Source organism: Tamandua tetradactyla, chromosome 5 (assembly GCF_023851605.1).
Source record: "Tamandua tetradactyla isolate mTamTet1 chromosome 5, mTamTet1.pri, whole genome shotgun sequence".
Taxonomy (NCBI): domain Eukaryota; kingdom Metazoa; phylum Chordata; class Mammalia; order Pilosa; family Myrmecophagidae; genus Tamandua; species Tamandua tetradactyla.
This window is the reverse complement of record NC_135331.1, coordinates 147,828,872-147,855,008: the sequence shown is the minus strand read 5'-3', so window position 1 is coordinate 147,855,008 and position 26,137 is coordinate 147,828,872. Positions and strand designations below refer to the sequence as shown.

The 26,137-nt window shown below is 36.1% G+C and overlaps 1 protein-coding gene across 5 annotated transcripts in view; it reads left to right on the top strand.

The window, feature by feature from the left end:
• The window catches only part of MAP3K7 (mitogen-activated protein kinase kinase kinase 7), a 116,175-nt gene that overhangs the window by 7,894 nt on the left and 82,144 nt on the right, over positions 1-26,137 (top strand). For 4 of the 5 annotated variants that reach the window (XR_013176292.1, XM_077162424.1, XM_077162423.1 and 1 more), the window contains exons 2-5: positions 15,371-15,481; positions 21,649-21,714; positions 22,223-22,268; positions 23,300-23,438. Coding sequence is in view for 4 of the 5 variants with exons in the window: in XM_077162424.1 (XP_077018539.1) it covers positions 15,371-15,481; positions 21,649-21,714; positions 22,223-22,268; positions 23,300-23,438 (362 nt within the window). In the remaining variant the exon portion in view is untranslated. Of the gene's footprint in view, positions 1-9,773; positions 10,013-15,370; positions 15,482-21,648; positions 21,715-22,222; positions 22,269-23,299; positions 23,439-26,137 lie in introns of all 5 variants that reach the window. The other variant, XM_077162425.1, reaches the window with a different exon arrangement.

Genomic DNA, 26,137 nt, shown 5'->3' with positions numbered 1-26,137 from the left:
TGGCTTTTAATAAAAGGGGATTTATTTCATTAGCTTTTCAGAGGAAAGGCAGCTAACTTTTATCTGAAGTTCTTTCTTACGTGGGAAGGCTCAGGATAATCTCTGCTGGCCTTCTCTCCAGGCCTCTGGGTTCCAACAACTTTCCCCGGGGTGATTCCTTTCTGCATCTCCAAAGGCCTGGACTGAGCTGCAAGTGCTGTGATGAGGTATGCCAAGCTTTTTGGGCTGTGCTACGTTGAGCTCTCTCATTTAAGCACCAGCCAATTAAGTCAAACATCATTCATTGCAGCAGGCAGGCCTCCTAGCCAACTGCAGATGTAATCAGCAACCAGTGAGGTTCACGCACCATTGGCTCATGTCCATAGCAAAAGAACTAGGTGCCTTCACCTGGCCAGGTTGACAACTGAATCTAACTACCACAATTGGTATTCCATTGAATGTAAATCAATTTGGGTAAGAATTGACATCTTAACTGTGTTTAACCTTCCTATCTATGAGCAGGGAATGTTTTTACACCTGTTTAGAACTTTGATTTCTTATAGCAATGTTTTATATCATTCTATGTACAGGTCCTTTACATCCCTGGCTAACTTTATTTCTAGATACCTGATTCTTTTAGTTCCTATTTTGATTGGAGCTTTTTCAATTGTCTCCTTAGTTAAGTCATTGCTTGTGTATAGAAACATTACTGATCTTTGCTCATTAATCTTGTATCCCACCTCTCTGCTGAATTTGTTTGCTCAAGAAGCTTTTTTGTAGATTTCTCAGGATTTTCCAAGTATAGTATAATGTCATCTGCAAATAATGGAAGTTTTACTTCTTCCTTCCTGATTTGGATGCTTTTTGTTTCTTTTTCCTGCCTGAACTATCATGTTCCCAATCTTGGGGGTGGGGGGGTGGCTTTCCTTCTCTTTCCTTTGAGTACGATTCTAGCTATGGGTGTTTTATAAGTATTTTATTTTTATCATATTGAGGAAGTTTTCTTCAATTCCTGCCTTCTGAAGTGTTTTTGTCATAAAAAGTTGCTGAATTTTGTCAAGTGCTTTTTCAGCATCAGTGTGAGATGATTGTGTGACGTTTTCCCTTTCAATTTGTTAATGTACTGCTACATTGATTGAGTTTTCTTCTGTTGAACCACCCTTGCATTCCTGGCATAAAGCCTACTTGGTCATGGTGTATAATTCTTACAATGTGTCTTAGATTCTATTTGCTAGTGTTTTGTTGAGAATTTTTGCATCTATATTCATTAGGGAGATTGACCTGTGGTTTTCCTTTCTTATAGCAGCTTTATCTAATTTTGGTATTAGAGTGATGTTAACTTCCTAAAATGGTTAGGTAGTTTTCCTTTTTCTTCATTTTTTGGGAAAAGTTTGAGCAGAATTGGTGTTAGTTCTCTTTGGAATGTTTTATGAAATTCCCCTGTGAAGCCATCTGGTCCGGGCATTTTCTTTGTAGGAAGATTTTTAATGACTGACTGAATTGCTTTACTTGTGATTGGTTTGTTGAGATCTTCTATTTCTTCTCAGCCTACTGTAAGTTGTTCATGAGTTTCTAGGAATTTGTCCATTTAGTTGTCTAGTTTGTGGCCTTATAGTTGTTCATAGTATCCTCTTAGGGTTATTTTTATTTCTTTGGGGTTCCTGGTGACAATCCCCATCTCATTTCTGATTTTGTTTATTTGCATCCTCTCTTTTTTTCTTTGTCAGCCTAGCTCAGGGTCCATCAATTTTATTGATTTTTCTCAAAGAACTGTCTTTTGGTTTTATTGATTCTATTGTTTTGTTGTGTGGTTGTTTAATCTTTGTTATTTCTCTTTTTCTATTTGCTTTGGGGTTAGTTTGCTGTTCTTTCTCAAGTTCTTCCAAGTGAGCATTTAAGTCCTCAATTTTTGCTCTTTTTCTTTTTTCATATAGGCATATAAGGGAATAAATTTCCCTCTCATCACTGCCTATGCCACATTCCATAGGTTCTAATATTTTATGTTCTTATTTTCATTCATCTCCAGATATTTACCAATTTCTTTAGCAATTTCTTCTTTGACCTACGGATTGTTTAAGAATGCATTATTTAATCTCCATATATTTGTGTGAGTTCTGGTTCTTTGGTGGTTATTGATATACAGCTTCATTCCATTGTGATCAGAGAAAGTTAATCTTTTTAGATAACTTAAAATAGTTAATCTTTTTAATTTATAAAAACCTGTTTTGAGCCCTGGCATGTGATCTATCCTAGAGAATGTTCCATGAGCACTGGAGAAGAATGTATATCCTGGTGCTTTTGGATGTAGCAATTTATATATGTCTGTTAGGTCTAATTCATTTACCAAATTGCTTAAGTTCTCAATTTCTTTATTGATTCTCTGCCTGGTTGTTCTGTCTATAGAGGAGAGTGGTATATTAAAAGTCTCCCACTATTATTATTGAAATGTCTATTGTTCCCTTCAGTTTTTCCAGTGTTGCCTCTTGTATTTTGGAGCTCCTTGATTGAGAGCATAAATATATATGATTGATATTTCTTCTTGGTGCATTGTCCCTTTTATTAATATGTAATGTCCTTCTTTGCCTCTTCTGGAGTTTTTACATTTAAAATCTATTTTGTCTGATATTAGTATAGCTACTCCTGCTTTATTTGGTTACAGTTTGTATGGAACATCTTTTTCCATCCTTCATTTTCCGTGTATTTGTATGTCATATTTCTTAATCTGTTCTTCCAGTCTGTACCTTTTAATTGGTAAGTTTAGATCATAGACATTCAAAGTTATTATTGTAAAGGCATTTCTTGACTCTACCATCTTATCCTTTAGATTTTATTTGTCAGGTCTGTACATTCTTTTCCCTATTTCTCTTTTTATCCTCTAAGTTACCTTACTGGTACTCTTCAATTTTGTGCCCTCCTCCAGAGCTCCCTCTCCTGTATTTTTTTTTTTTTCAGCTAACAGAACTCCATTTAGCATTGTAGCACCAGTCTCTTATTGACAAATTCTCTCAGCCTTTGCCTGTCTGTGAAAATTTTAATCTCTCCCTCACTTTTGAAGGACAATTTAGCTGGATAAAGAATTCTTGGCTGGAAACCTTTCTCTTTCGGTATCTTAGATATATCATACCACTGCCTTCTTGCCTCCGTGGTGCCTTTTGAGTAGTCCAAACTCAGTCTTATCTGGTTTCCCTTGTATGTGATGTGTCACTTTTCTTTTGCCTCTTTCAGGTCTTTCTGCTTCTCTTCAGCATTTGACTGATTAGTATGTGTAGTGGAGTAGGCCTGTTTGGTATTTATTTTATTTGAGGTTCATTGGGCTTTTGATTTGCATACTTACGTGTTTTATAAAGGTTGGGAAGTTTTCCCCAATTATCTCTTCGACTGTTCTTCCTAGCCCTTTACTATTTTCTTCTCCTGTGGACACCAATATTTGTGTGCTTCTTGTTGCCCATCATTTCCCCGAGATTCAATTCAAATGTTTCCATCTTTTTTTGCCATTTGTTCTTTAGTGCATTCAAATTCAATTGTCCTGACCTCTTATTCTTTCTTCTACCTCTTCAAATCTGCTGTTGTGTGTGTCTAGGATATTTTTAATGTGGCCTATGATATCTTTCCTCTCCATGATACCTGCTGTTTTTCTATTTATTCTTTAAAATTCTTCTTTATGCTCTTCTAGTGACTTCTTAATGTCTTTTATGTCATTAGCCAACCTATTGTATTTATTTAGGAGAAATGTATAAACATCTTTAGTTGTTCCAAAGTCTGTGTCTACCCTGCTGTTTTAATTTGGCTGGGTAATCTCTGCCTGTATCTTCATATGCTTTGTGATTTTCTTTTTGCTTCAAGGCGTTTGATTATCTTGATAGGGTTATTTTGAAAGTTGATTTCCTCAGTCATCTAAGGTTTTGTATTTGCTTGGGTTTGCATTGAAATGCACTTAGCATATCAGTAATTCCTCACCAACCAAGATGCCAACCTCATTCAGGGAATGCAGATCTCCTTGAGGATCTGTTTGAAGTTAGACAGATAGGCAGTTTGTCAGACTGCACTTTTCATTTGTTCCCAGCAGATACCACTTTTGGGCCTCCTCTTCCCCTCAGGCCTGCCTCTCTCTTACTGCAGCTGCTGGCTGAGCTGGATGGAGACATGGTTCAATTCCAGCCATATCTGCTACTCCCAGTGCACGCTGAAAGCCACTAACCCAAGGGCTATGTGCACCTCAGTGGAGATTTCACTTGTGGGCCTGATGGATCTGAAGGCCCCCAGGCCCCACTTGGAATGACCTTGTCTGTGGGACTGGGTAATTCAGTTGCCCCTGTAATAGCCAATTTGGAAATGCCAACCAGTAGAAGTGATGCGAGGCACATCATGAGGGTGCAGGGGTATGCGGGGTAGTGTGGGGGCACACGTCATCATGTGGCTTGCCTCCTCATCCCTGCCTCCCCATCTGTGCACTCCTGCAGGGTCTGGTCCTCTGTATGGAAAGGGGAGCAGTAGGCTCTACATTAGTTGGATGGTCTCTGTGAGCAGGGAAAGCAAGTTTCCCCGGTGGAAGGGGAGAGCTGAGGAGGCTGATCTCCCAACTAGCTGCAGGAGCAGGCACTTTCTGGGCATAGCCTCTCATTCCTGGTGGAGTTGTGACCAAGCCCACTCACCTCATTTTCTCTGTCCCAGTTCCTCAGCTTTTTCGTCCATGGCATCTCTATGTAGTGTAGAAGGCCCTCCCAGGTCACTTACGTCTTAGAACTACTGTTGTGGTTGTATTTCTTTCACTTCTCTAGTTGTTCCATGGAGCAGGGAACTCAGCCTATCCTATTCCACCATCTTCCTGGAAGTCAAAAGTATATATATAGATATAGATATAGATTATATATTCAATACCATGTAATCATCCAAAGTGTATGTGTTACAATTCCACAATTTTAGGTTTTTACTTCTAGCTACTCTAAGATACTAGGCACTAAAAGAAATGTCAGCATAATAATTCAGCAACCATACTCATTTGTTAAACTCTACTTTCTCTGTATGACTCTACCATCACCTTTGATCTTTCTCCCACTCTTTAGGGGTATTTGGGCTATACCCGTTCTAACTTTTTCATGTTGGAAGAAGCTGTTGATAATATGGGATAGGGGGTTGAAACTAGTTCATGTTCTGGAGAGGCTGGTCCTCTGCATTTCAGGACATTTCTGGGCCAAGGACCCATCTGGAGATTGTAGGTTTCTGGAAAGTTACTCTCTTATATGGGACCTTTGAAGAATCTTACATAATGCCCTTAGTGTTCTTTAGGATTGGTAGGAATGGTTTGGTGGGGGTATGGGAAGCTACGATAGGTAGCAATGTCTAACTGAAGCTTGTGTAAGAGTGACCTCCAGAGTAGCTTCTCAATTCTATTTGAACTGTCTCGGCTACTGATACCTTATTAGTTTCACTTCTTTTCCCCTTTTTGTGAAGATGGAATTGTTGATCCCACAGTGCCAAAGCCAGGCTTATCACTGGAAGTCATATCCCACGTTGCCAGGGAGACTTTCACTCCTGGATATCATGTCCCACATAGAGAGGAGGGCAGTGATTTCACTTGCAGAGTTGGGCAAAAGTATATATATATTTAAAAATCCACACACTAGCAATATTTTCTCTTTCGGCAGAGGCCTGTCTTACATTCAGCCTAGAAGTAGAAGGCAGACAATAGTATACTTTCTTAGCCAACAAATCCTATAGAGCAGTGGTCTCCAATTTTTTTTTTTATTGTCTCCCAGCGTAGAGAGACAATTTCTCTCTGTGTTCTATACATATAGTTGGGGTTTGTTTAATATGTACATGTGCACATGAGTAATAAGATATATTTTTAAACAGAAGTAAAATTTAAAATGCACTAAACTTAAGTTATGGCTCCATGCTATCATTTGATCATAACTCAAGGTGCAGCAAACAGTTAGAGCAAGATTCATTGTTAATGACAGTAAATGTAAAACCATATTGGAGTGCAGTACGATGGTGGCTCAGTGACAGAATTCTCACCTGCCATGCCAGAGACCTGGGTTCGATTCCAATGCAAAAAAGTAAAATAACAAACAAACTATATTTGAATCATCTTTCTGAATGATTTTGAGTTTTTTAGGTCAGCATCTTAGATCAAATTAGCTTGTTTTTCACTCATAATGTGGCTGCTGACAAAGAGTAGTTCTGGTAGAGAAGAGTCAGACTTGCCATTTTCTTGTTCACTTGTACTTGAATTATTATTACTACCTTTTAGTAGGCAGTTCCTTCCTAAAAATCTTTTCATTCTGCTTTTCCATAATGTGAGGATTGCTTTCATTAAAATGAAATAGTATAATCTTGTAAATCTGCTTAACCAAAGCCAAATTAGCTGCGTTATGTTGAATGTAGGGATAGATAGTGGGATCTGTTTTTGACATGTTGAAGGTGAGGTGAGATGCCTGTAGAACATACAGTGGTTCCAAAGGGAAATTGCCCAAAGGTGGTTTTAAATATATATTGAGCTGGGAATAAAGACCTGGGTGAGAGAAAAAATTGAGAATACAAAGGTCTGAGATTAGAGAATAGATGAGGAAAGAACTCAGGGCCAAGGAAAGAACCCTTAGAAAGCACCAACTCAAAGGTTTGGACAGAGGATAAAGAGCCAGTAAAGGAGGCTTAGATGGAATTGTTCTGTAATTAATCGTCTGTTGATAATATTGGGGTTGTTTCTAATTTCTTGTTAATACAAACTTTTGTTAGCAGTCTTTTTCATAGGTAATTATTGCATGCAATAAATTCCTGGAAGTAGATTTCCAGGCTCAGAACAAATGTACATTTTTAAAACTTAACCATGATACAAAATGCCAAATTAACACTGGAATTTTAAATTTTCATTCATCTCATTGGGGAACTGAATACTGTTGTTTTAATTGTTATTTCTTTGATTATAGGGAGTTCAACACTTTTCATATCCTATTGGCCATATGTGGTTCCTACATATATAATCTTTTTGCTTACTTCTGTTTTGAGGTTTGGAGGGCAAGGTGGATTACTGGTTATAAGAGCTCTTGATGCATGTAACTCTACATGTTGCAGATGTTTTTCACTGCTTGTCATTTGGATTTGAGATATGTATTTCATAGAAAAGCTTTACATTTTTGTATCATTAAATCTGAACTCTTTTTTCCTTTAACTTTCTGTCTGTTGTATAGGATAGAAAGTCTATTCCCTCCTCGTCATTATAAGTCATCAGTATTTTCTTTTTGAAGTTTCAGTTTTAATTATCAACCTTAAATAATTCACTTATAATTTGTCTGTGTAAACAAGTACTTTTTTGTTTGTTTTCCTCAAATCATCATTTATATCTTTTCTTCAATAAGAAATCCTTCTATCCTCCTTTGTTTTGAAATGACTAGGTTGACCTGGGTGGTTCTTCAGCTCTACATGATTTCACCTGGGGCTCAAGTGGGCTGCCACATCCAAGGTGGCTTACTGATGTTTGTCAAAGTGGCACTGACTGCTGGGAGCACACTGAAATTATCAACCAAACACTCAGTTCTCCTCCTTCACACCTTTCCATGGTGATTAGGCTTCTTACAGTATAGTGACTGGGTTCCAAGAGGAGGAACGCATACGCTGCTAGACCTCTTTGCCTGGTTTTGAAGTTCCCAAAACATCGTTTCTATGGCACTTTTTATCAAAGCAGCCATAGGACAACTGTGATTCAAGGGAAGGAAAAATAAGCTCCACTTCCCAATAGAGAATGGCATGCACAGACAGACAGGGTGAGAAAGAATTGATGACTATCATCTTTAGAGACTATCTACCATAAGTTCTTTATACACAAACCTCTGCTGATCCAAAATTACTTGTATTTCTTAAAGGAGATTAGTCTTTTTTAAATAACCCTTTCTAAGCAGTTGAAAACCTAATTTGTATATAACATTTTGTAAAGATACTTGTTTGTAATTTTATCATACTTGCTGCTTCTGAGTAGCATTTCTAATGCTCCCTATATAAGAGACTTTGTGTAATCTCATTAAAGCAGTCCACTAGGACCTCTGTCTTGTTGGCATCAAAGGACATACCTGACAGGTAACTCTCATTTACTAGTTCCATGATCTTGTGTAGATAACTTCCTGGAGACTTAGTTTTCCCCTCTGTAAGATGGGAGTGAAAAAAAAATGCTGCGTATGCACTGGATTATGATGAGATTTAAACTTTTATCATATTTGTGCAAATGTTTTATAAGTTGTAATATATTGTTAAACAAATGTAAGATTGTATTATTATATTACATACAAATGATAAAAATTGCACTTCTTGGGATGCATGGGTAGTTCAGTGGTAGAATTCTCCTCTGCTATGTGGGAAACTGGGTTCAATTCCTGGCCCCATGCATCATGCATACAATCCACCCCCATCCCACCCCCAGCCCCGGAAAAAAAAAAATACATTGTGAATAAAATTCCCTATGATATGCATATCACCTACCTACCTCTGTGTGTGTGTATGTATAAATACAGAAATACATATATGTAGGGAGATAGCATTAAAAAAAGTATACGTCTTTAAAATGTTATTTCATGAAGGAAGGGGTGGGGAGTAACAATTGGAATGCCCTAGGAGCATTTTTCATTATGTACAGTATCATCAGCAACCCCTATTTCTCATGTTCTCTTAGGGAGGTTATATCAGAATTGTATGGGGGAAGGTAAGACTTTCCTATCAATATATCTATCATCTACCTACTTCCATATGGATAGTTGTTTGTATACATATTTTTATTTATTCATGTAACTCCATGTGTATTTCTTTGTTTTTGGAGGTTGTTCAGAAAAGTGACTTCATTTTCTTGTAACTCACTGCAACTTGCCTAGGCGAGTTCCCCCTCCTTTCAACTCAGTAGAGAAAAGCACTTAATCTTGCCACATTAAAGATAACTTGATTAACTCCACTATAAAATTTATTTCTTTCAGGTAATTTTTTTTAACTCTTTTTATTGTGTAATATAACATATATACAAAGCAAAGAAAGGAGAAAGCAATAGTTTTCAAAACACTCTTCACCTAGTAGTTACAGGACAGATCCCCCAGTTTGTCATGGGCTACCATACCATCATCTCAGATTTTTCCTTCTAGTTACTCCAGAATATAGTAGGCTAGAAGGAATAAATACTTTTTTATTACCACTATTGACTTTTTTTTCTTTTTTGTGAAAAATAACATATATACAAAACAATAAATTTCAAAGCACAGCACAACAATTAGTTGTAGAACAGATTTCAGAGTTTGGTGTGGATTCCAAGTCCACAATTTTATGTTTTTACTTCTAGCTGCTCTAAGATACTAGAGGCTAAAAGAAATATCAGCTTAATGATTCAGCAATCATATTCATTTGTTAAACCCCACCTTCACCTTTGATCTTTCTATCCCACACTTTAGGGTATTTGGGCTATGGCCATTCTAACTTTTTCATGTTGGAAGGATCTGTCACTAATATGGGGTGGGGACATGGAACTATAGCTGATATTCCAGAGAGGTTGGGCCATTTAGGTTTCAGGACTCATCTGGTCCAGGGATCCATCTGGATGTTGTAGGTTTCTGGAAAGTTACCCTAGTGCATGGAACCTTTATAGGATCTTATATATTGCCCTAGGTGTTCTTTAGAATTGGCTGGAATGGTTTTGGTTGGGGGGCAATGATTTAATTGAAGCTTGTATAAGAGTGACCCCCAGAGTAGCCTCACAACTCTATTTGAACTCCCTCAGCCACTGGTACTTTATTAATTACACTTCTTTTCCTCCTTTTGGTCAGGATGGAATTGTTGACCCCACAGTGCCAGGACCGGACTTATCCCTGGAAGTCATCTCCCACGCCTCCAGGGAGACTTTCACCCCTGGATGTCATGTCCTATGTAGCAGGGACGGCAATGATTTCATTTACAGAATTGGGCTTAGAAAGAGTGAGACCACATCTGAGCAACAAAAGAGGTCCTCTAGAAATAACTCTTAGGCCTACCTATAGGTAGGCTAAGCTTCTCTGCTATCTTTCAGGTAATTTTTTTACTCAATAAATTCAAGATTTCAAGTTACTTCAGAGTTCAGTCTTTCCTCACAAGAATTTTGCTTTTCACTTCTTCCTGCCCAAGAGGGCATCTGAGTGCTCTGACAAGCTTCCATAAATGATATCAAAAGCAAGGGAGGGCTCTCTGGTCTATATGATGGCTTCCATTAAAATATCTTGTCTTACTTATTTTTATGTTTTTAATATATTTAATACTTTCAGTGTATTGGCCTAATACAGTGATTCTCAAACATCAGGATCACCTAGAAGACTGGTTAAAGCATAGATTGCAGAATTACCAGCTAGACTCAGTAATTAAGTGTTATTCAGTATTTCTGACCAAGGAACTACACTTTGACAACCACTAGCTTATTGCTTTTGCAGCTATTTTATCTGTCTTCTTCCTGAAATACTTTTTTCTCTTGGCTTCTGTGACACTCATGCTTTGCCTGCTACCTTATTGACCATTCCTTCTCAATCATTTCTGGTTTTCTTTTCTGTTGGGTGCTCTAGAAAAATTGGAAAGCTTCAAAGCTCAGTTCTGGGACACCGGTATTTACATATTATTTTTTGGTGACTGCATCCAATCAACTGACTAGAAACACTAACTATATCCCTGAGACTTCCAGATTTATAGTTGGAGCCCTGCCTGACTTCTCACTGGACCTCCAGGCTCATCTCCACATAAATATCTAATAGGCATACTAAGATTCATATGATTAAAATAAAACTATTTTTCATTGAGTAAAAAAACAAGCTTACTGTTTTCTTTCTTATCTTTCAGTAAACTGTTGCCCAATCTAGGCATTATCCTGATTCATCTCTTGCCTTCACCACACATTCTGCCTACAATGTAAGACGATCAGTAAGCTCTTTTGACTCTACTTCTACAATTTATCCCTAGTCTGCCCATATTTTTGCAGTATCATCAACCCTGTCCCACAGCTATTATTTCTTCCTTGAGATCTCTGTATTTATGTACTCTAGCCACCCTGTAATCCATTCTTCATATAAGAGGTAAAATGCTTTTTCTTTTTTTTTTATTTAAATACAAATCATATCACATCTTTCCTTCCTTAATGTCCTCCAGTTGCTTCCCATTGCATTTAGACTGAAAGCCAAATTCCTTTCGTATGTTAGCGCCTACAGGATCTGGCCTCTACCTGTCTCTCCAGCCTTATCTTCTATCACTCTTCTCACCTCCCACTGTTAGCCTCACCAAATACTCCAAGCTTTCTCCAGGTCATCACTCAAGTGTCACTTTTCTCAGTGAGGCCTTGCCTGACTACTCTGTCTAAATTGGGTGGGGAGATGGGTACGTGAGGAAGTCCCCACAGGAGGGAGACCACATACACACACAATGATGTCCCTTTTCTTAACACACTATCATTTTCTAAAATATTATCTTTTTCTTATATATTTTATTTATTGTCTCTCTCCACAAGAAAAAAAGCAGTGGAAAAATTTTGGTCTGTTTTATTCACTGCAATATTTTCAGTGCCTAGTCTATAGATAGGATTAAAATATTTTTTAATAAGGAGATGAATTTTTTCCCTTAGAGTCTTTACCTTAATTGTTTCTTCTCACTGATCTTTGTTTCCTTCTGTCATTCAAATATCAGATTAGTTACCTCCTCAGATGGCCTTCCCAGTCTCTTTATCATATCCTATTTTTGCTCACAACATGGCATTTTTTTTACAATCTGATATTTTTCTTATTCATCTTTTGGTCTGTCTGTTGATTGACTATTAAGCCCACCAACAACAACAACAAAAGTAAATTCTGGTATACTTTGTTTTATTTACTGCTTTACCTCTGATATTCCAAACAGTAGCCTTATATTGTAGGCACTCAGAAATACTGGTTTAAGGCATACATAAATGAAGTTCATCCTTCTATTGGCATAAGCCTCACACCCCTTGAAGGCAGGAGACCTTATTTACTTTTCCCTGCTTGCTGAGACCCTCTCCTTGGCTTTCCTTGATCCTCTGAGACTCAGCTGTACTCTCCATTCTGCCCACCTGTATTTGGGCAGTCTACCATCCTCAGCCACCGGTAAAAAGAAAGTTCAGAGTTAGCCATCATCTCATCACTAGGTGGCACTTATTCATCATACACAATTTTTGTGACAAGTGCATGATCTACAGCTGTAGTTAATATTTGGAATCCCTCCATGGACAGTTGGGAGTCAGTATGAAACAGGGGAGTCTACGAAGTACCACTTGCTTTGGTGTATTTGTAAATACATGGTTGAAGAATATATTCAAATTACTTCCTAATCTAGTTCACAGTTAATGGTAATAGCTATAGATGGGGGTCTCCATGCATATTTTTCTTAGCCTAACATCGTCATGAAATGAAATTTGTTTTAGGACCTGTTTGCTATTCATCTTCATGTATTGTGACAGAAATGAGCACTACAGCTCCTTACACTGATCCATAGTCAATTCCAAGCACTTATTATTCTTTTTATAATATTTAACAAAATGCCTGGCCTTAACTTATGATCCTTAGAAATATTCACTAAAGAAAATGTGAACATCCCCTTTTTACTGTTGGGAAAACTGAGCTCAAAGACATTAACCTGCACAGCATTGAGCTAATATGTAGACAGGCCCACATTTCAACTCAGTCTAGCAGATTCCAGATCCTGGGTGTACCCTTTCTATTATCCTAATGCTGCCAGATTTAACCAGTACCTATTCATGATAAAGTATCTGGTTGTCAAGTGCAAATGACTTATGTTCATTCATTTTCTCATGAGTGGAATGAAGGTGAGCAGCAGCCTAACATAAAAAAGGACCCTGAGCACCCACACCTAAGAAGTGTGAATGGAAAATCACCAAAGGAAAGACTAGCTACTAGACTTTTACCTGCTTGGCAATTTTGCCTAGAGACAGCACAGTTTCTTTTAAGCCAAGGAAAGACATAAGCTGAATATATAAAAGTCATTACGTACTCTAGGCTTCTGTAAATACTCCCTGACAGTGTGGTCTTGAGCATGTTCCAACTGTGTGACTGTTTCCTCACCTTTAAAATGGGGGAGGATTATTTGTGTTAATACATGAAAAGCACATAGAATGGTGCTTGGCATATGATACATGTTCAATAAATGTTAGCCATATCTGCAGTGCTTTGTGTATTTTTTGAAGTGGAATCTAGACCATACGTCCTAATTAACCATTACTGACCTAGCATAGTTATTATTAGCACCCTTCTTACTCTCCAAAGTAAGAAGAGCGCTTAATAAATTATTTGATGCCCTACTTATAGTCAGCTATGTTACAGACAAGTTTTGTGCCGAGATTTCTTAATGTAAGTTTGTCCACAGTGAAGACTTCTCCAAGGGAAGATGTAGCTGCAATTTTCTGATACAGAAAAGGCTTTGAATGTGTTGCAAATTAGAATCACTAACATCCTGGCATTAGACTGCCTAGCATCAAACCTTTTTTTTACCACTTACTAGCTATGAGCCCTTGAACAGGTTAGTTTACTTCTTTAAACCTAAGTACTTGCCCGTAAATGAGGGTAGTATCAGAACCAACCTCCAAAGGTTGTGTAAATCAGGTAACGTGCATAATGCGCTTAGTTTAGTACGTAGTTCTGCTACATAGAAAGTACGTAATAAATAAGAGTTATTTAGGGAGGTAGATTTTTCACTTAAGGAAAGGCTTGACACTGATCTGGATAGGACTAAGGTAAATCAGAATACAGGATAAAGGATATCATCCATGTATTAAAACTTTAACTTCTGGGTGAGACCAAAGGTAAAGATGTTTATTTGGTGCAAAATTTATATTTTGGGTAGTGCATTTCCTAATTTATCTTATATGGTCAGTTTAGTGAACACCATAGGTACATGTAATCTTGAATAGAGCATGAGATTTTGTTGGTTTCTACAGGGTAGTGTGATGCCCCGATATATCCCAGAGTAATTTGGGCAGTGAATAAAGAAGTATATGCAGAGTCCCCTTGGGTTGCTGTGGGGAAAGGAGGAAATATTCAGCTGATATTCCTGATATTCTCACAAGCAGTAGGGACAATCATTTCAAGAGGCTGAGCCCTCAGTCTTGGGGCTTGCCCTGATGAAGCTTTATTCCTGCAAAAGAGAAGCTAAACTTACTGATAATTATGCGTAAGAGTCACTCCCAGAGAACCTCTTTTGTTGCTCAGATGTGGCCTCTCTCCCTAAGCCAGCTTGGCAGGTGAACGCACTGCCCTCTGCTGTACGTGGGACATGACTCAGGGTGTAAATCTCCCTGGTAATGTGGGACCTGACTCCCAGAGATGAACGGGGACCTGGCATCATCGGATTGAGAAAGCCTTCTTGACCAAAAGGAGGAAGAGAGAAATGAGACAAAAGAAAGTTTCAGTGGCTAAGACATTTCAGAGTCAAGATGTTATCCTAGAAGTTATTCTTATGCATTATATAGATATCCCTTTTTGGTTTATGGTATATTGGAGTGGCTGGAGGAAAGTACCTGAAACTGTTTAGCTGTATTATAGTAGCCTTGATTCTTGACAAAGATTGTATAGATACAGCTTTTACAGTGTGACTATGTGATTGTGAAAACCTTGTGTCTGATGCTTCTTTTATGAAGGATATGGACGGATAAGTAAAAATATAGGCTAAAAAAATAAATAAATAATAGGGGGACAAAGGATAAAATAAACTGGGTAGATAGATATTGGGGCAAGGGCTATGATATGTATGAATTTTTTCTTTTTATATATTTTCTGTTCTAAAAGTTATCATGGTGATGTATACACAGCTGTGTGATGATATGTGAGCCATTGACTGTATACCATGTATGGAATGTATATGTGTGAAGATTTAGCAATAAAAATATTTAAAAAAGAAAAAAAGGCTTGACACAGAAGGCTTAGATGCAGTGCCACAGTTCTCCAGGAAGCAGATTCAGATATATGGATATATATGCATACAAGTATGTGTGTGTATAATGTATATAAATGCATTTATTTATATATATATACACACATAGTATTTATTATATGTATTGCATATGATTTATTTAAGAATATAATTCACGTGACTATAGGGGCTGGCAAGTCTGAAAACTGGAGGGCAGGCCTGCAGGCTAGAAATGCAGCAAGAGTTGAGAATGAGGAGGTATCTAGACCATAAACTTAGAGATAGATACTAGTGTGCATTTCATTATCTCCTCAATTTAGTGAAAATTCATAGGTGATCAGTACCAAATCCAGATAGTGATGATTTTTATAATTTTCATTGGTTAATCTTTCAAATTGGGTTCAGTATTGGGCTGTATCTATTTGTTTCTGAGTCTCATATTTTTTTGCTTTGCTTTTTTTATTTTTAAACTCAGGTTGTTGGAAGAGGAGCCTTTGGAGTAGTCTGCAAAGCTAAATGGAGAGCAAAAGATGTTGCTATTAAGCAAATAGAAAGTGAATCTGAAAGAAAAGCTTTTATTGTAGAGGTAAGTTGAGATGTCATTTGTTGGGTAGTTCTTCACCTAAGTATTCTGTGAATTTAATATTATGTTAAAGATTGTTCAGTTGTATATTGGAGCATCAGCAATGTGAGCAAATCAGTGATAGTGCCATGTGAACATTTTCTCATTCACTCTGTTAATCTTGAATAAAAATTAGGGGAAAAGAAATTTAACTACATAAATTAATTCATCTATGAATTAAAATAAATCTCATCCATGTAATTCAGATCTATTTCAAGGCATAGATTTTAATTTTAAAATAGAGAAGAAATAGTATTCTCTCCTATTATCTAAAATGAAGAAGGGAAATTTTACATATTCTATTTTTTTGGGGGGTGGGGGGTGGAATGCATGGTCCAAGAATTGAACCTGGGTCTCCCACATGAAAGGCAGGCATTCCAACCACCGAACTACCCATGCACCCCACGTATTCATTTTTAAGAGAATGTTTTATAAATTCAAATAAGCTTATTTTAAGAAAAAATAATTTCAAATTTGGTTTTTCTCATTTAGCATAATAATTTACAACTTTGTTCTCTTAAAAATTTGATGATGAAAGAAAATTCAATCATGAGATTGTATTATTAGATTTATTCCTTATTTTATTAACTGTATAATTTTGTATGTTAGACCACAATACATGGTTAAAGCAATTTTTTATCACTTTAATCCCATAAGCCAATGAATAATTGACTTTTATGTTATAAATCTTATGAGTTTATATGTTTATTAAATCATAATTTCTAAATATATTTCATTTTTAAAATTTACAATACAGGAAAAATGAGAAATGAATTATAATATATTCAAGTGGATTGGTAATGGGTTGAATGAATTGAGCAATACTGATGAATGATTTAATGACGTGAAGCAAGATGGTCTCTATAGTATGCTTTGGGAGTATTGCAAGGTTACAGCCTTGCCTTATTCAAGATTTTTGTATATGATTTAGGTAAGGTCATTAATTATATGCTGTCTATTGGCAGTTCATAAAGCTGAGTTAAATAGTATATGTATTGGAGTCTAAGAATCAAGAGATAAAAGATCATAATAGTTTGGGGAAAATTTTTTTCAATCAAGGCTATACATACATATAATTTGAAGAGTCAAATAGTTCGAGGGTTCCTACCAAAACTCTTCAGGCCCATTTACCTTGTCCCATCAAATTTCCTGCTTCCCAAAGATAACTTCTTTGAGCTCTTTTATTTAACCCTTTTTTGTTAATTACCTTTATATCTTTAAATAATATACTTATCTTATGTATTGATTTTTCAATGTAAGCATTATTTATTGACTTACCAATATAAAAGATGAAATTTTATCTTTTTCCCACCCTTGACTCTGCCACATACGTCCCATCCTCCCTCTAAATTGTAACTCTAATTATGATGACTAAATTGTGATTTTAATTGATAATTATTCATTTTAAAAATTATTTATGTCTATTAAGTGCTAGGCACAGCTGATCCATGTGTTATACTGTTATTCCCATAACTCTCCTGTACAACCTTTTGTTTTCCTTGTAATTAATTACTGTTTTGTTTTTTTGTTGTTTTGTTCCATTTTTTTGCTTTTTTTCCCTTGTACAAGTTTATCACCTTCTGAATATGCTCAAGCACAGTAGATGTATTAGCAATTTATCCTGAGGAAATTTTCTTCTGGAGCCATCTGACCTGCTCCAGTTCAGATCAATGGCTTTCTAAGTCTTTTGTGCAGTTGTCTTAGGATCACGGGGATTCCTAACATTCTCTTATGTGTTCTGTCCCCTTTTTTCATCATCTTGCTCTCTCTTGGTTTACTTCTTCATTTGATGGACCACATACTTTGTAGCTTCTTGAGAAAGGCTACAAAATACATTGGGACTTTTTTTTTTTAGATCTTAAATGTATGAAAATATCTAATAGAAAGAAAATTCTATTAATACTTTGTATGTGGAATTCTAGGCTAGAGATAATTTTCTCTTAGAATTTTAAAGGCATTGCTCCGTTTTTTTTTTAATCTCCCAGTATTGCTTTTGCAAAGTTCAGTGTCATGATTCTTGATCTGTTGTACAAAATTTGCTTTTTCCTTTCTGTAAACTTAAAAAAAAAGTTTTATTCACACAGCATCAATCCATCCAAAGTATACAGTTAGTGGCTCTTGATATAATTGCACACTTATGCAATTATATCAATTGTGGTGTGTCATCACCACAATTCTCCTTGCTCAAAAAGAAAAAGAATCACATACCCTTTATACCCCTGTATTATTGACAATTAGTTTTGGTATATTACCTTTGTTATAATTGATGAAAGAATATTACAATATTACCGTTGACTATAATCCTTAGTTTTTATTAATTGGATTTTTTCAATACCACCTGTTTCAGTTTGCTAAAGCTTCTGGGATGCAATATGCCAGAAATGGATTGGCTTTTACAAAGGCGATTTATTAGGTTGCAAATATACAGTGCTAAGGCCATGAAGATGTCCAAATTAAGGCATCCGCAGGATGATACCTGGACTCTGAAGAAAGGCTGCTGGCATTTGGAACATCTCTCTCAGCTAGGAAGGCATAAGGCTGGCATCTGCTGGTCATTGTTCCTGGTTTGTTCATTGTTTTCAGGTTCTGATTCCACTGGCTTTCTCTCTGTGTCCTGGGGGTCTTAGCATCTCTCTCCAAGCATCTGTGGGTCCTCTCTAAGCTTCTCCTGGGCAAATGCTGGATTACCTCACTTGGCTTAGCATCTCCTGGAACATTTTTCTGTATCCAAGCAGTGTCTGTGCTTTCTACAAAACGTCCCCCTCTTAAAAAAACTCCAGTATGCGTATTAAGATCCACCTTGAATGAACTGGGTCACATCTCCATGGAAGCAACCTAATTAAAAGGTCCCACCCAACAGTAGGTCTGCCCCTACAAGATTGGAGTAAAAGAACATGCCTTTTCTGGGGTACTTAACAGTTTCAGACCAGCATACCACCCTATTGTTAATGCCTTATAATAGTGGCGTACATCTGTTTTAGTTTGTTTAACCACTTTCTTGTATTTTACAGTTAAGCACATTCATCGTCCACAGTAGGCTCTGCTTTATCATACAGTCCCATGTTTTATACTCTGGGTTTCCTTCTAATGACGTACATGACCCTTAACTTCCCCTTTCAACCGTATACACTCAGTATTATTAATTACTCTTACAGAATTGTGCTATCATCACCTCTATCCAATTCTGAACCTTTACAATCAATCTTCTTAAACATCCTGTACACCTTAAGTGTCACCTGCCCATTCTTTAGTCTCTATCTATCCCCTGATAACCCATACTCTAAAGTTTAACTTCCAGAGTTTACTCATTATAATTAGTTCGTAGTGATGAGACAGGATATTTATCCTTTGTGTCTGGCTTATTTCACTCAGTATAATGTCCTCAAGGTTCATCCATATTGTTGCATGCGTCAGGACTTCATTCCTTCTTACAGTTGTGTAATATTTGATCATATGTATGTACCACAGTTTGTTTATCCACTCATTAGTTGTTGGGCTCTTAGGCTGTTTCCATCTGTTGGAATTTGTGAATGATGCCACTATAAACATCAGTGTGCAAGTGTCTGTTCACATCCCTGTCTCTATAAATTTTTAACTTTTTGGTTTTTGTTCCCTGACATTCATGAATGATGTATCTTAGTGTGAGTTTATCTTCATTCATTAAGCTGGACACTGACTCATTGAGCCCTTTCAGTCTGGAAACTTAGGTCCTTTTGTTCCAGGAAATTTACTTCAATTATTTATTTTATTTGTTTCTTTTTACTCTTCATTTTTTGTTAGGAATTGCTATTTGGATATTGAACTTACTGGACTGTTTCTTTATTTTTCTTACCCTATTTGTTCTTTTCTATCTCTCCTTTTTTTTCCAATGAGATTTTCTTGTACTCTTCAAATTAGTGTCAATTTTTGTATTTTAAATTTCTATATTCTTATTTATTTATGACATTCTCTTATTTCATGGATATATTCTCCTATCTTTGAAGATACCAGATTTTATTTACTTTCTCTTGATTCATATCTGTGTCTGCTACATTGCTTCTTTTATTTTGCATGTTTTAGAATCATTTCTCATATTAGAAACTTTCCTCCAGTGTCTGGTGAGCCTTAACTTTATTTACCAACTGACTGGAAGGAGTGTGTGTGTTTGTGTGCATGCACTTTAAGATAGTATGACTGGGATGTTTCATTGGAGAAACCTCAGTGTCTACATCTGTAAGTCTTTTTTCTTGAACAAATTAAATTCCCATTTTCTGCCTGGAAGGCGTACATCTCTGTATTTTGAGAGCCAAGGGAAGAAGTCAGGAAATCTCAACATTCAATATATAAATTTTGACTAATTTTCTCTGTTTTTATTTGTGCACTCATTCCCTCCGTTTTATTGGGGGAAATTTATGTACTCATACCCTCAATTATATTTAGAGGAGTTTTCCTCTGCTTTTGTGTACCCATCCCTGTAATTGTGTTTGGGGTCCTGTGATCCGGACCCTGTTATACATCCTCTAAAAGAATAAACCTCTGATATCCTGCTGGGATGATAAAGAGGTAGTCATTTCATTTCTGAAGTCAGAAAGGGGATGTTTGGGTCTATCTTTCCATCAATCCCTCTCCCCTTTTTAATTAGCTCACTTGCAGAGCTATCTGATACCACCTCCACCACCCCAAATCATTGGGAGTCTTATAAGGTAAATGTGGTTGCTTCTCAGTTTTTCTCATTGCTGTTTAGGGTTCATCTCTTTTAGGTTTGCTGTATCAATTATTGCTTGTTATTTGCTTTGCAATTTCCAAAAATTTTGCTGTCTGCCCCTTTCCCACTTTCTTCATTCTTCTGAGTTTAAGCCTTTAAAAAATCCCTTTGCTGTTTTAGCGATGTTTGAGGAAGGAGAGGAATTTAATCTGCTTTCTGAAACTCAGTGCTGAATCTTAAGATAAAATATAATAGTGATGTTCTTCTGTTAGGTCAAAAAATCCACAAATATTGAGATTTTGGGCTGAAAAGTGATACAACTTTCTAGTGACATACTATAAAGATTTTAAAGATCTTTTTTTTTTTTAACATGGGCAGGCACTGGAAATCGAACCCAGGTCCTCTGGCATCACAGGCAAGCATTCCTGCCTGCTGAGCCACCGTGGCCCGCCCGAGATTTTAAAGATCTTGATGGATTAGGTATGAGCCAGCAATGTGATATAGGTAATAGGGAAGAAAAGAGGTGGAAGGGTAGAAAAGATAGGAAAAGGAGAAAAGAATAAGCAAGAAGTAGTCTTGGGGGGTACATTAATAGAAGTTTGAGATTTAGAGTCAGGTAAGTGAGTTGAGTATAGTAAACCCATCACTGGCCTCAGTATAAAGCATTGGATTGGGGAAAATTAAAACTGGAAATAGGGAAACCTGCTAGGAGAAGGTTGTAGTAATTACTGCAGCTGTTCTGGTTGCAGTTACTAAAGCAATGGCAGTAGGAAATGAGAAAAGGGAATTGATTGAAGAGGTGGGAGAGAATAGAGGGAAGAGAGTAAAATAGGGAAAGAGTACATATTTTAAGTAAGAATGAAGTTCAAACTCTAGCTGTGCCACTTCTATCTGTAAGGTGTTTAATCAACTTGCTTTACCTTCTCTGAGTGTCAGGTCCCTCATCTTTAAAATGGAAATCATAGTACCTACCTTGCAGAGTTGTGAGAGGTACATCTATGAAATGCCAGCCAGGGTCTGGCACAGAGTGGGTACACCACTCAATCATGGCTATGAAGATTGTGGCGACAACAATGACAAGGCTTCTTCTGACATGGGGTAACTTAGATCAGTGCCATCTATGGGATGGCTTTCTGGCTTTCTTGGCAGAGGTAATTCTTCTTCTGTGTACTTGTCATGCCTTATTCAGAACTCCTGTTACAGCACTTTGAACACTACTTAAATTATTTGTTAACATGTCTATATCCCCAACTAAACTTTGAGTACTAGAGGGCAGGTATTCTGTGCCATCCATCTTGGTATTCCTATGACCACAGTGCCTGTCCTAGGAGATGGTGATTGTTGAATGATTGAAAAATATTTTGTACAACTAAAAGATTTCAATGATTCTATGAAATTAGTATCTCAAAAAATAGCACATTTTAAAAGAAACCTTGATTTGTTGCAGCTTCGGCAGTTATCACGTGTGAACCATCCTAATATTGTAAAGCTATATGGAGCTTGCTTGAATCCAGTAAGTTTGTCACTTTTTCCTTGTCATTTGTTGATAAGAAATAACCTCCTGGCAGATTAATGTGGGTCTGTAGTTTATAAAGACAGTTTAATCCTAATTTAGATATATTTCTGAAAAAGTAAGTGCTACCATTATGAATTTGTTCTATTTGTTTCCAATTCTTTAGCAACACAATATGTTGGAGGAGTTGTCTTAGATGGTCTTATCCAATAACCTCACCTTCTTGTGAAGCTTTCGATATCCCATGGCAGCACCAGTTAGGAACACAGGAGGAAAGTCCCCAAAAGATCTTGTGATTATAATTTTACATCCATTTCCTCTCTTATACAGTAGGCTCCTGGAAGATAAGGTCTTAGATCATAGATATCTTTTTTTTATTTCTCTAGGGGTATACACACAGTAGTAGATAAATTAATATTTTTTATGCATTTCTAGAAATAAAATTCTCTCTCATGTCCCCTAAGATGCTGTCGTTCAGTAGTTAATTATTCTGGCATGTTTCCTTTAGGTGTGTCTTGTGATGGAATATGCTGAAGGAGGCTCTTTATATAATGGTGAGTGTCGTTAGTCCTGTCTTTTCTAGTAAATTTATAATAATTGAAAAGCTTTCAATAAAAACTGTAACTTATTTAATGTTCTTCACAATTTACCATCAGAATACCAGAAGGAGATAATTAAAAAAAAATGCTCAAGATTAAAAATGAAAAGAATAGAAGTTATTGCATTAGCATATGAAATTTAAAATTCTTAAATATGTAAATTTCTTAAATGGATGCTGCTTTTCATAATGTTAAAACTATTTAAGTAAAGTAAAATTTTGCTTTTTAAACAGATAAGTATGTTAGAATTTATATATTTTTTTGTCCTTTTGCCCTCTCTGAGTTTAGAGCTCCTTAACTGTACTTCCATTTCTCTTTGCTTTGTTGTGCTTTTTTCAAAACTAAAATTGTGAAAACTCACATCATAGAACATTTTAATTGTAACAATGAAAGAAAACTTTATCATTTTCTTACCTTTATAGAACAAAGCTAACTCTTTCACCCTAAAAACATCAACCATATGCATAAATATACTTTCTTTTATTTTTTAATTAGCATTAGTTTTATAGATTATTACTTTTTTTGAATACCTGTGTGCTCATCATTGTTAATGGGTTTCTAATAAGCCATTGTTTTATTTGGTTGGACTGTTTCTAGTTTTTAGCAGTTATGGAGAATATGATTGTAAACATTCTTGATGCAAATTATTTGTTTCCTTCTGTAGTATTTTTCTATGTCTCTCTTATTGTAGTGTGCCATCACATTGCTTTTATTTGATACTACTATGAGATAGACAAATCAATTTGGAAGAGTATGATAATGTATATTAATTGTACTTGAATGGTATGTAATGTTATTTGTGTGGTAGTCATCCACTCAAAATTATTAGATATTTTAATCTTTTTATCTAGAAAATAATCCCAAGAAGAACGGATAAGAATATGTCTAGAAAAATATCCAGACATGTTCTGATAGTGCTTGCATTCACTTTGTGTTTTTTATTATATACAATAAAGTTCTTTTTAGTTTGTGCCTTTCTTTTGCAGTGCTGCATGGTGCTGAACCATTGCCATATTACACTGCTGCCCATGCAATGAGTTGGTGTTTACAGTGTTCCCAAGGAGTGGCTTATCTTCACAGCATGCAACCCAAAGCTCTAATTCACAGGGACCTGAAACCACCAAAGTAAGTTCTAATGGTGTAATCTGTTCCTTGCTGTCTCCAGCCCCCCCCCCGTTCCCTAATTCAAGCTGATCATTTGTACATGAGTTTCTCTTTTCTCCTCCCTTTTAGCTTGCTTAAGAGTGTTTATTTTTAACTCATCATCATGTAGTCCTTTCTTTAAACTTGCATTTTGGAATGTTGTCTTGAGTGCAATTTTTTATTTTAGTGGATTTTTGTTTTTTATAATCTACATTAGATTAATATACTTTTAGAATCTGTTAGCCTGCAAATTTCATTTTGTGCTGTAGTATATAATATTGTTCCTAGATTTTATGTTCATGACAGCAGGGACAAGTCTTATGTTCCCTGCTATATCCCCAACAATTAGCATGATTTCCACATATAACACACATTCTACAAAAATTTGCAGAGTGGTCATTATTTGCCCTTTCAGAGGAAAGCCAAGAACATTTCTGGTATCTACGTAGAAATTAAAATTTTCTGGATTTCTTCATGTTGAGAATCCTGGGGCTTAAAATTATTATTAACTTAAAAATTCCTAAATTTAATATTTAAAAAGGCTCAAACTTTTATTTGTTTATGTAAGCACTCAATTACAGAAAACATGTGCTATGAATACCCCTTTCCTTCTTTTTTTTTTCTTCTTTATTTACCCACAACAGAGTAAAAGTGTTACTCCCAAAATGCCTTCCCCCTACCACCACAGGAGTCTTCAGAGAAGAGGTTTCCCCTAGTAAAATTACATCAGTCACAAATGTAGTCTCAAGTTATTCCATTCTTTGATACTGGTGTAAAGCATTAAAGCATCCCTTCTGGGTATAATTTTTCACTTTGATGTCTAATCTGATGTGCCTACTTAGGTTCCAGTTTTTGGAATCGCTGTTCTTGCTAGTGTATATTATTTCTATTCTCAGGTTTAAACTTATTAGTCTTCTGTTTCCCTGGTAAAATAATGCTTAAGCTCCAGATTCATGGTAGTTTTATTTTTTTAACTTGATTCCTGAGACTGTTGTCTTAGCTGTCTGTCTTGGCTAGTGAAGAAAAAACCACTTAACCTTTTTTTTTCTGGTTATGGAGATTCAGTCTTTCCCCACCTCCTGCCCTGTATTTATACCGAATTGAAATATCAAAGTAAATTCATGAGAATCATAGATCTTACCCAACACCAGATTGGCTAATGATTCAAAGGATAAGGGCAAGCATCAGGCAAGGCAAAACTTTCTTTTCCTGGGGGAGCCTGAAACCATCAGATGTGGCTTCCAAAGCATTCCTTTCTTTTCTTCTGCATTAGAATGTATTTTAGCTTTGGGATAACTGACTAGTTACCGAGCAATATATGTGGAAATAATTGTCTGCAAAAGGAAGTCATTTCAGTTTTCTAACATCTCCATTTTATATTCCATTAGTTACACAGCTTAAGCAACTACCCCCTTCTCCATCCAACCATGCCCCATAAAGCCATAAATTTTAGGTTAAGCAACCCAGATTAGATTAGCTATATCCTACTAAAATTTTGTAGATAGAAATTCTCCTTTTGCTAATAAATAACAATAACATATTTATGTGAGGTCTGTCCAGGTCATTTATTCCTCTTGAGCATCCCAATAGTTGTAGTATTAGAGATCATCTTTGTGGCTTTCAGTATACAAGTTGGACTTAAAATTTGAATTAATTTTCCAGATGAGATATAGGAAAGTTCTTCATAATGGCTGTGCTTTCTTATGCAATTGTATACACACACCCACATGCTACATCTTGTTGTCAGCAGGAAACCTACAGATCTGTGGTCAAACAGGGTCTGTCAGAAAGGCATGCAAAGAAGGCACCCAATGATTTGGTGAAGTGTTTTATATAATGACAAGTTATACTTGTGCTCCCATTTTATTTATCTTTTCCAGGTGTATTCACAGGTATATCAAAAATAACTGTAGGATTTTATTTTGGACAGTATGAAAGTAAGGTTGAAAAGATCATCTAGGTCCAGATTTCAGTGAGCCTTATTCTAAGCCAAGAGCGGTGAACATTGAAGCCTTATGAGTAGAGGAATACTGGCATAAATGTTGTGATTCAGAAAAATTATGGTGTCTTGAATGTGTCAGAATGAAACAAGGAAGCCATTTATAGAATTCTTACATTCTCCTTGGTTAAAAGTTATAAGAACTTGAACAAGAAAAATGAGATGGAAAAGTTTTTGTTTTCAAATGTATATAGAAATAAGTTGCATTTAGCATTTCTTTCCACTTGAATTATCAATGAAAGTCTTTTTGGCAGTTTGGAAATGTAGATAGTAATAGTTTATCTGGCTTAGCTGGGTTATGTTCACTGAAAGGTAACTAGTTTCCTAAATAATATCTCCAGTTGGAATTCAGGTACAAAATTATATAGCAAAAAATTTATAAAATTTGTAATTATATACCAAAAGCTTATAAAATTTGTAATTAAGATGAATTTTTATATATTGCTATTGATGGAGATTTTATAACCTGTCCCTATTTCTGTTTGTCATCAAAAGCAAAAACTTCCTAAGAAAGAATATTTTATACGGTAATTGTACTTGGGTGATGGAACACCTAGGAAAAATTATAATATTAAGGTCAGAAAAATTTCTGGAAATTTTTCATTCATTTCATTTTAACAGTAATAGAATTGTACATTCCCTTCCCTCCTCCATACTCATACTCTACACACACAAAAATGGG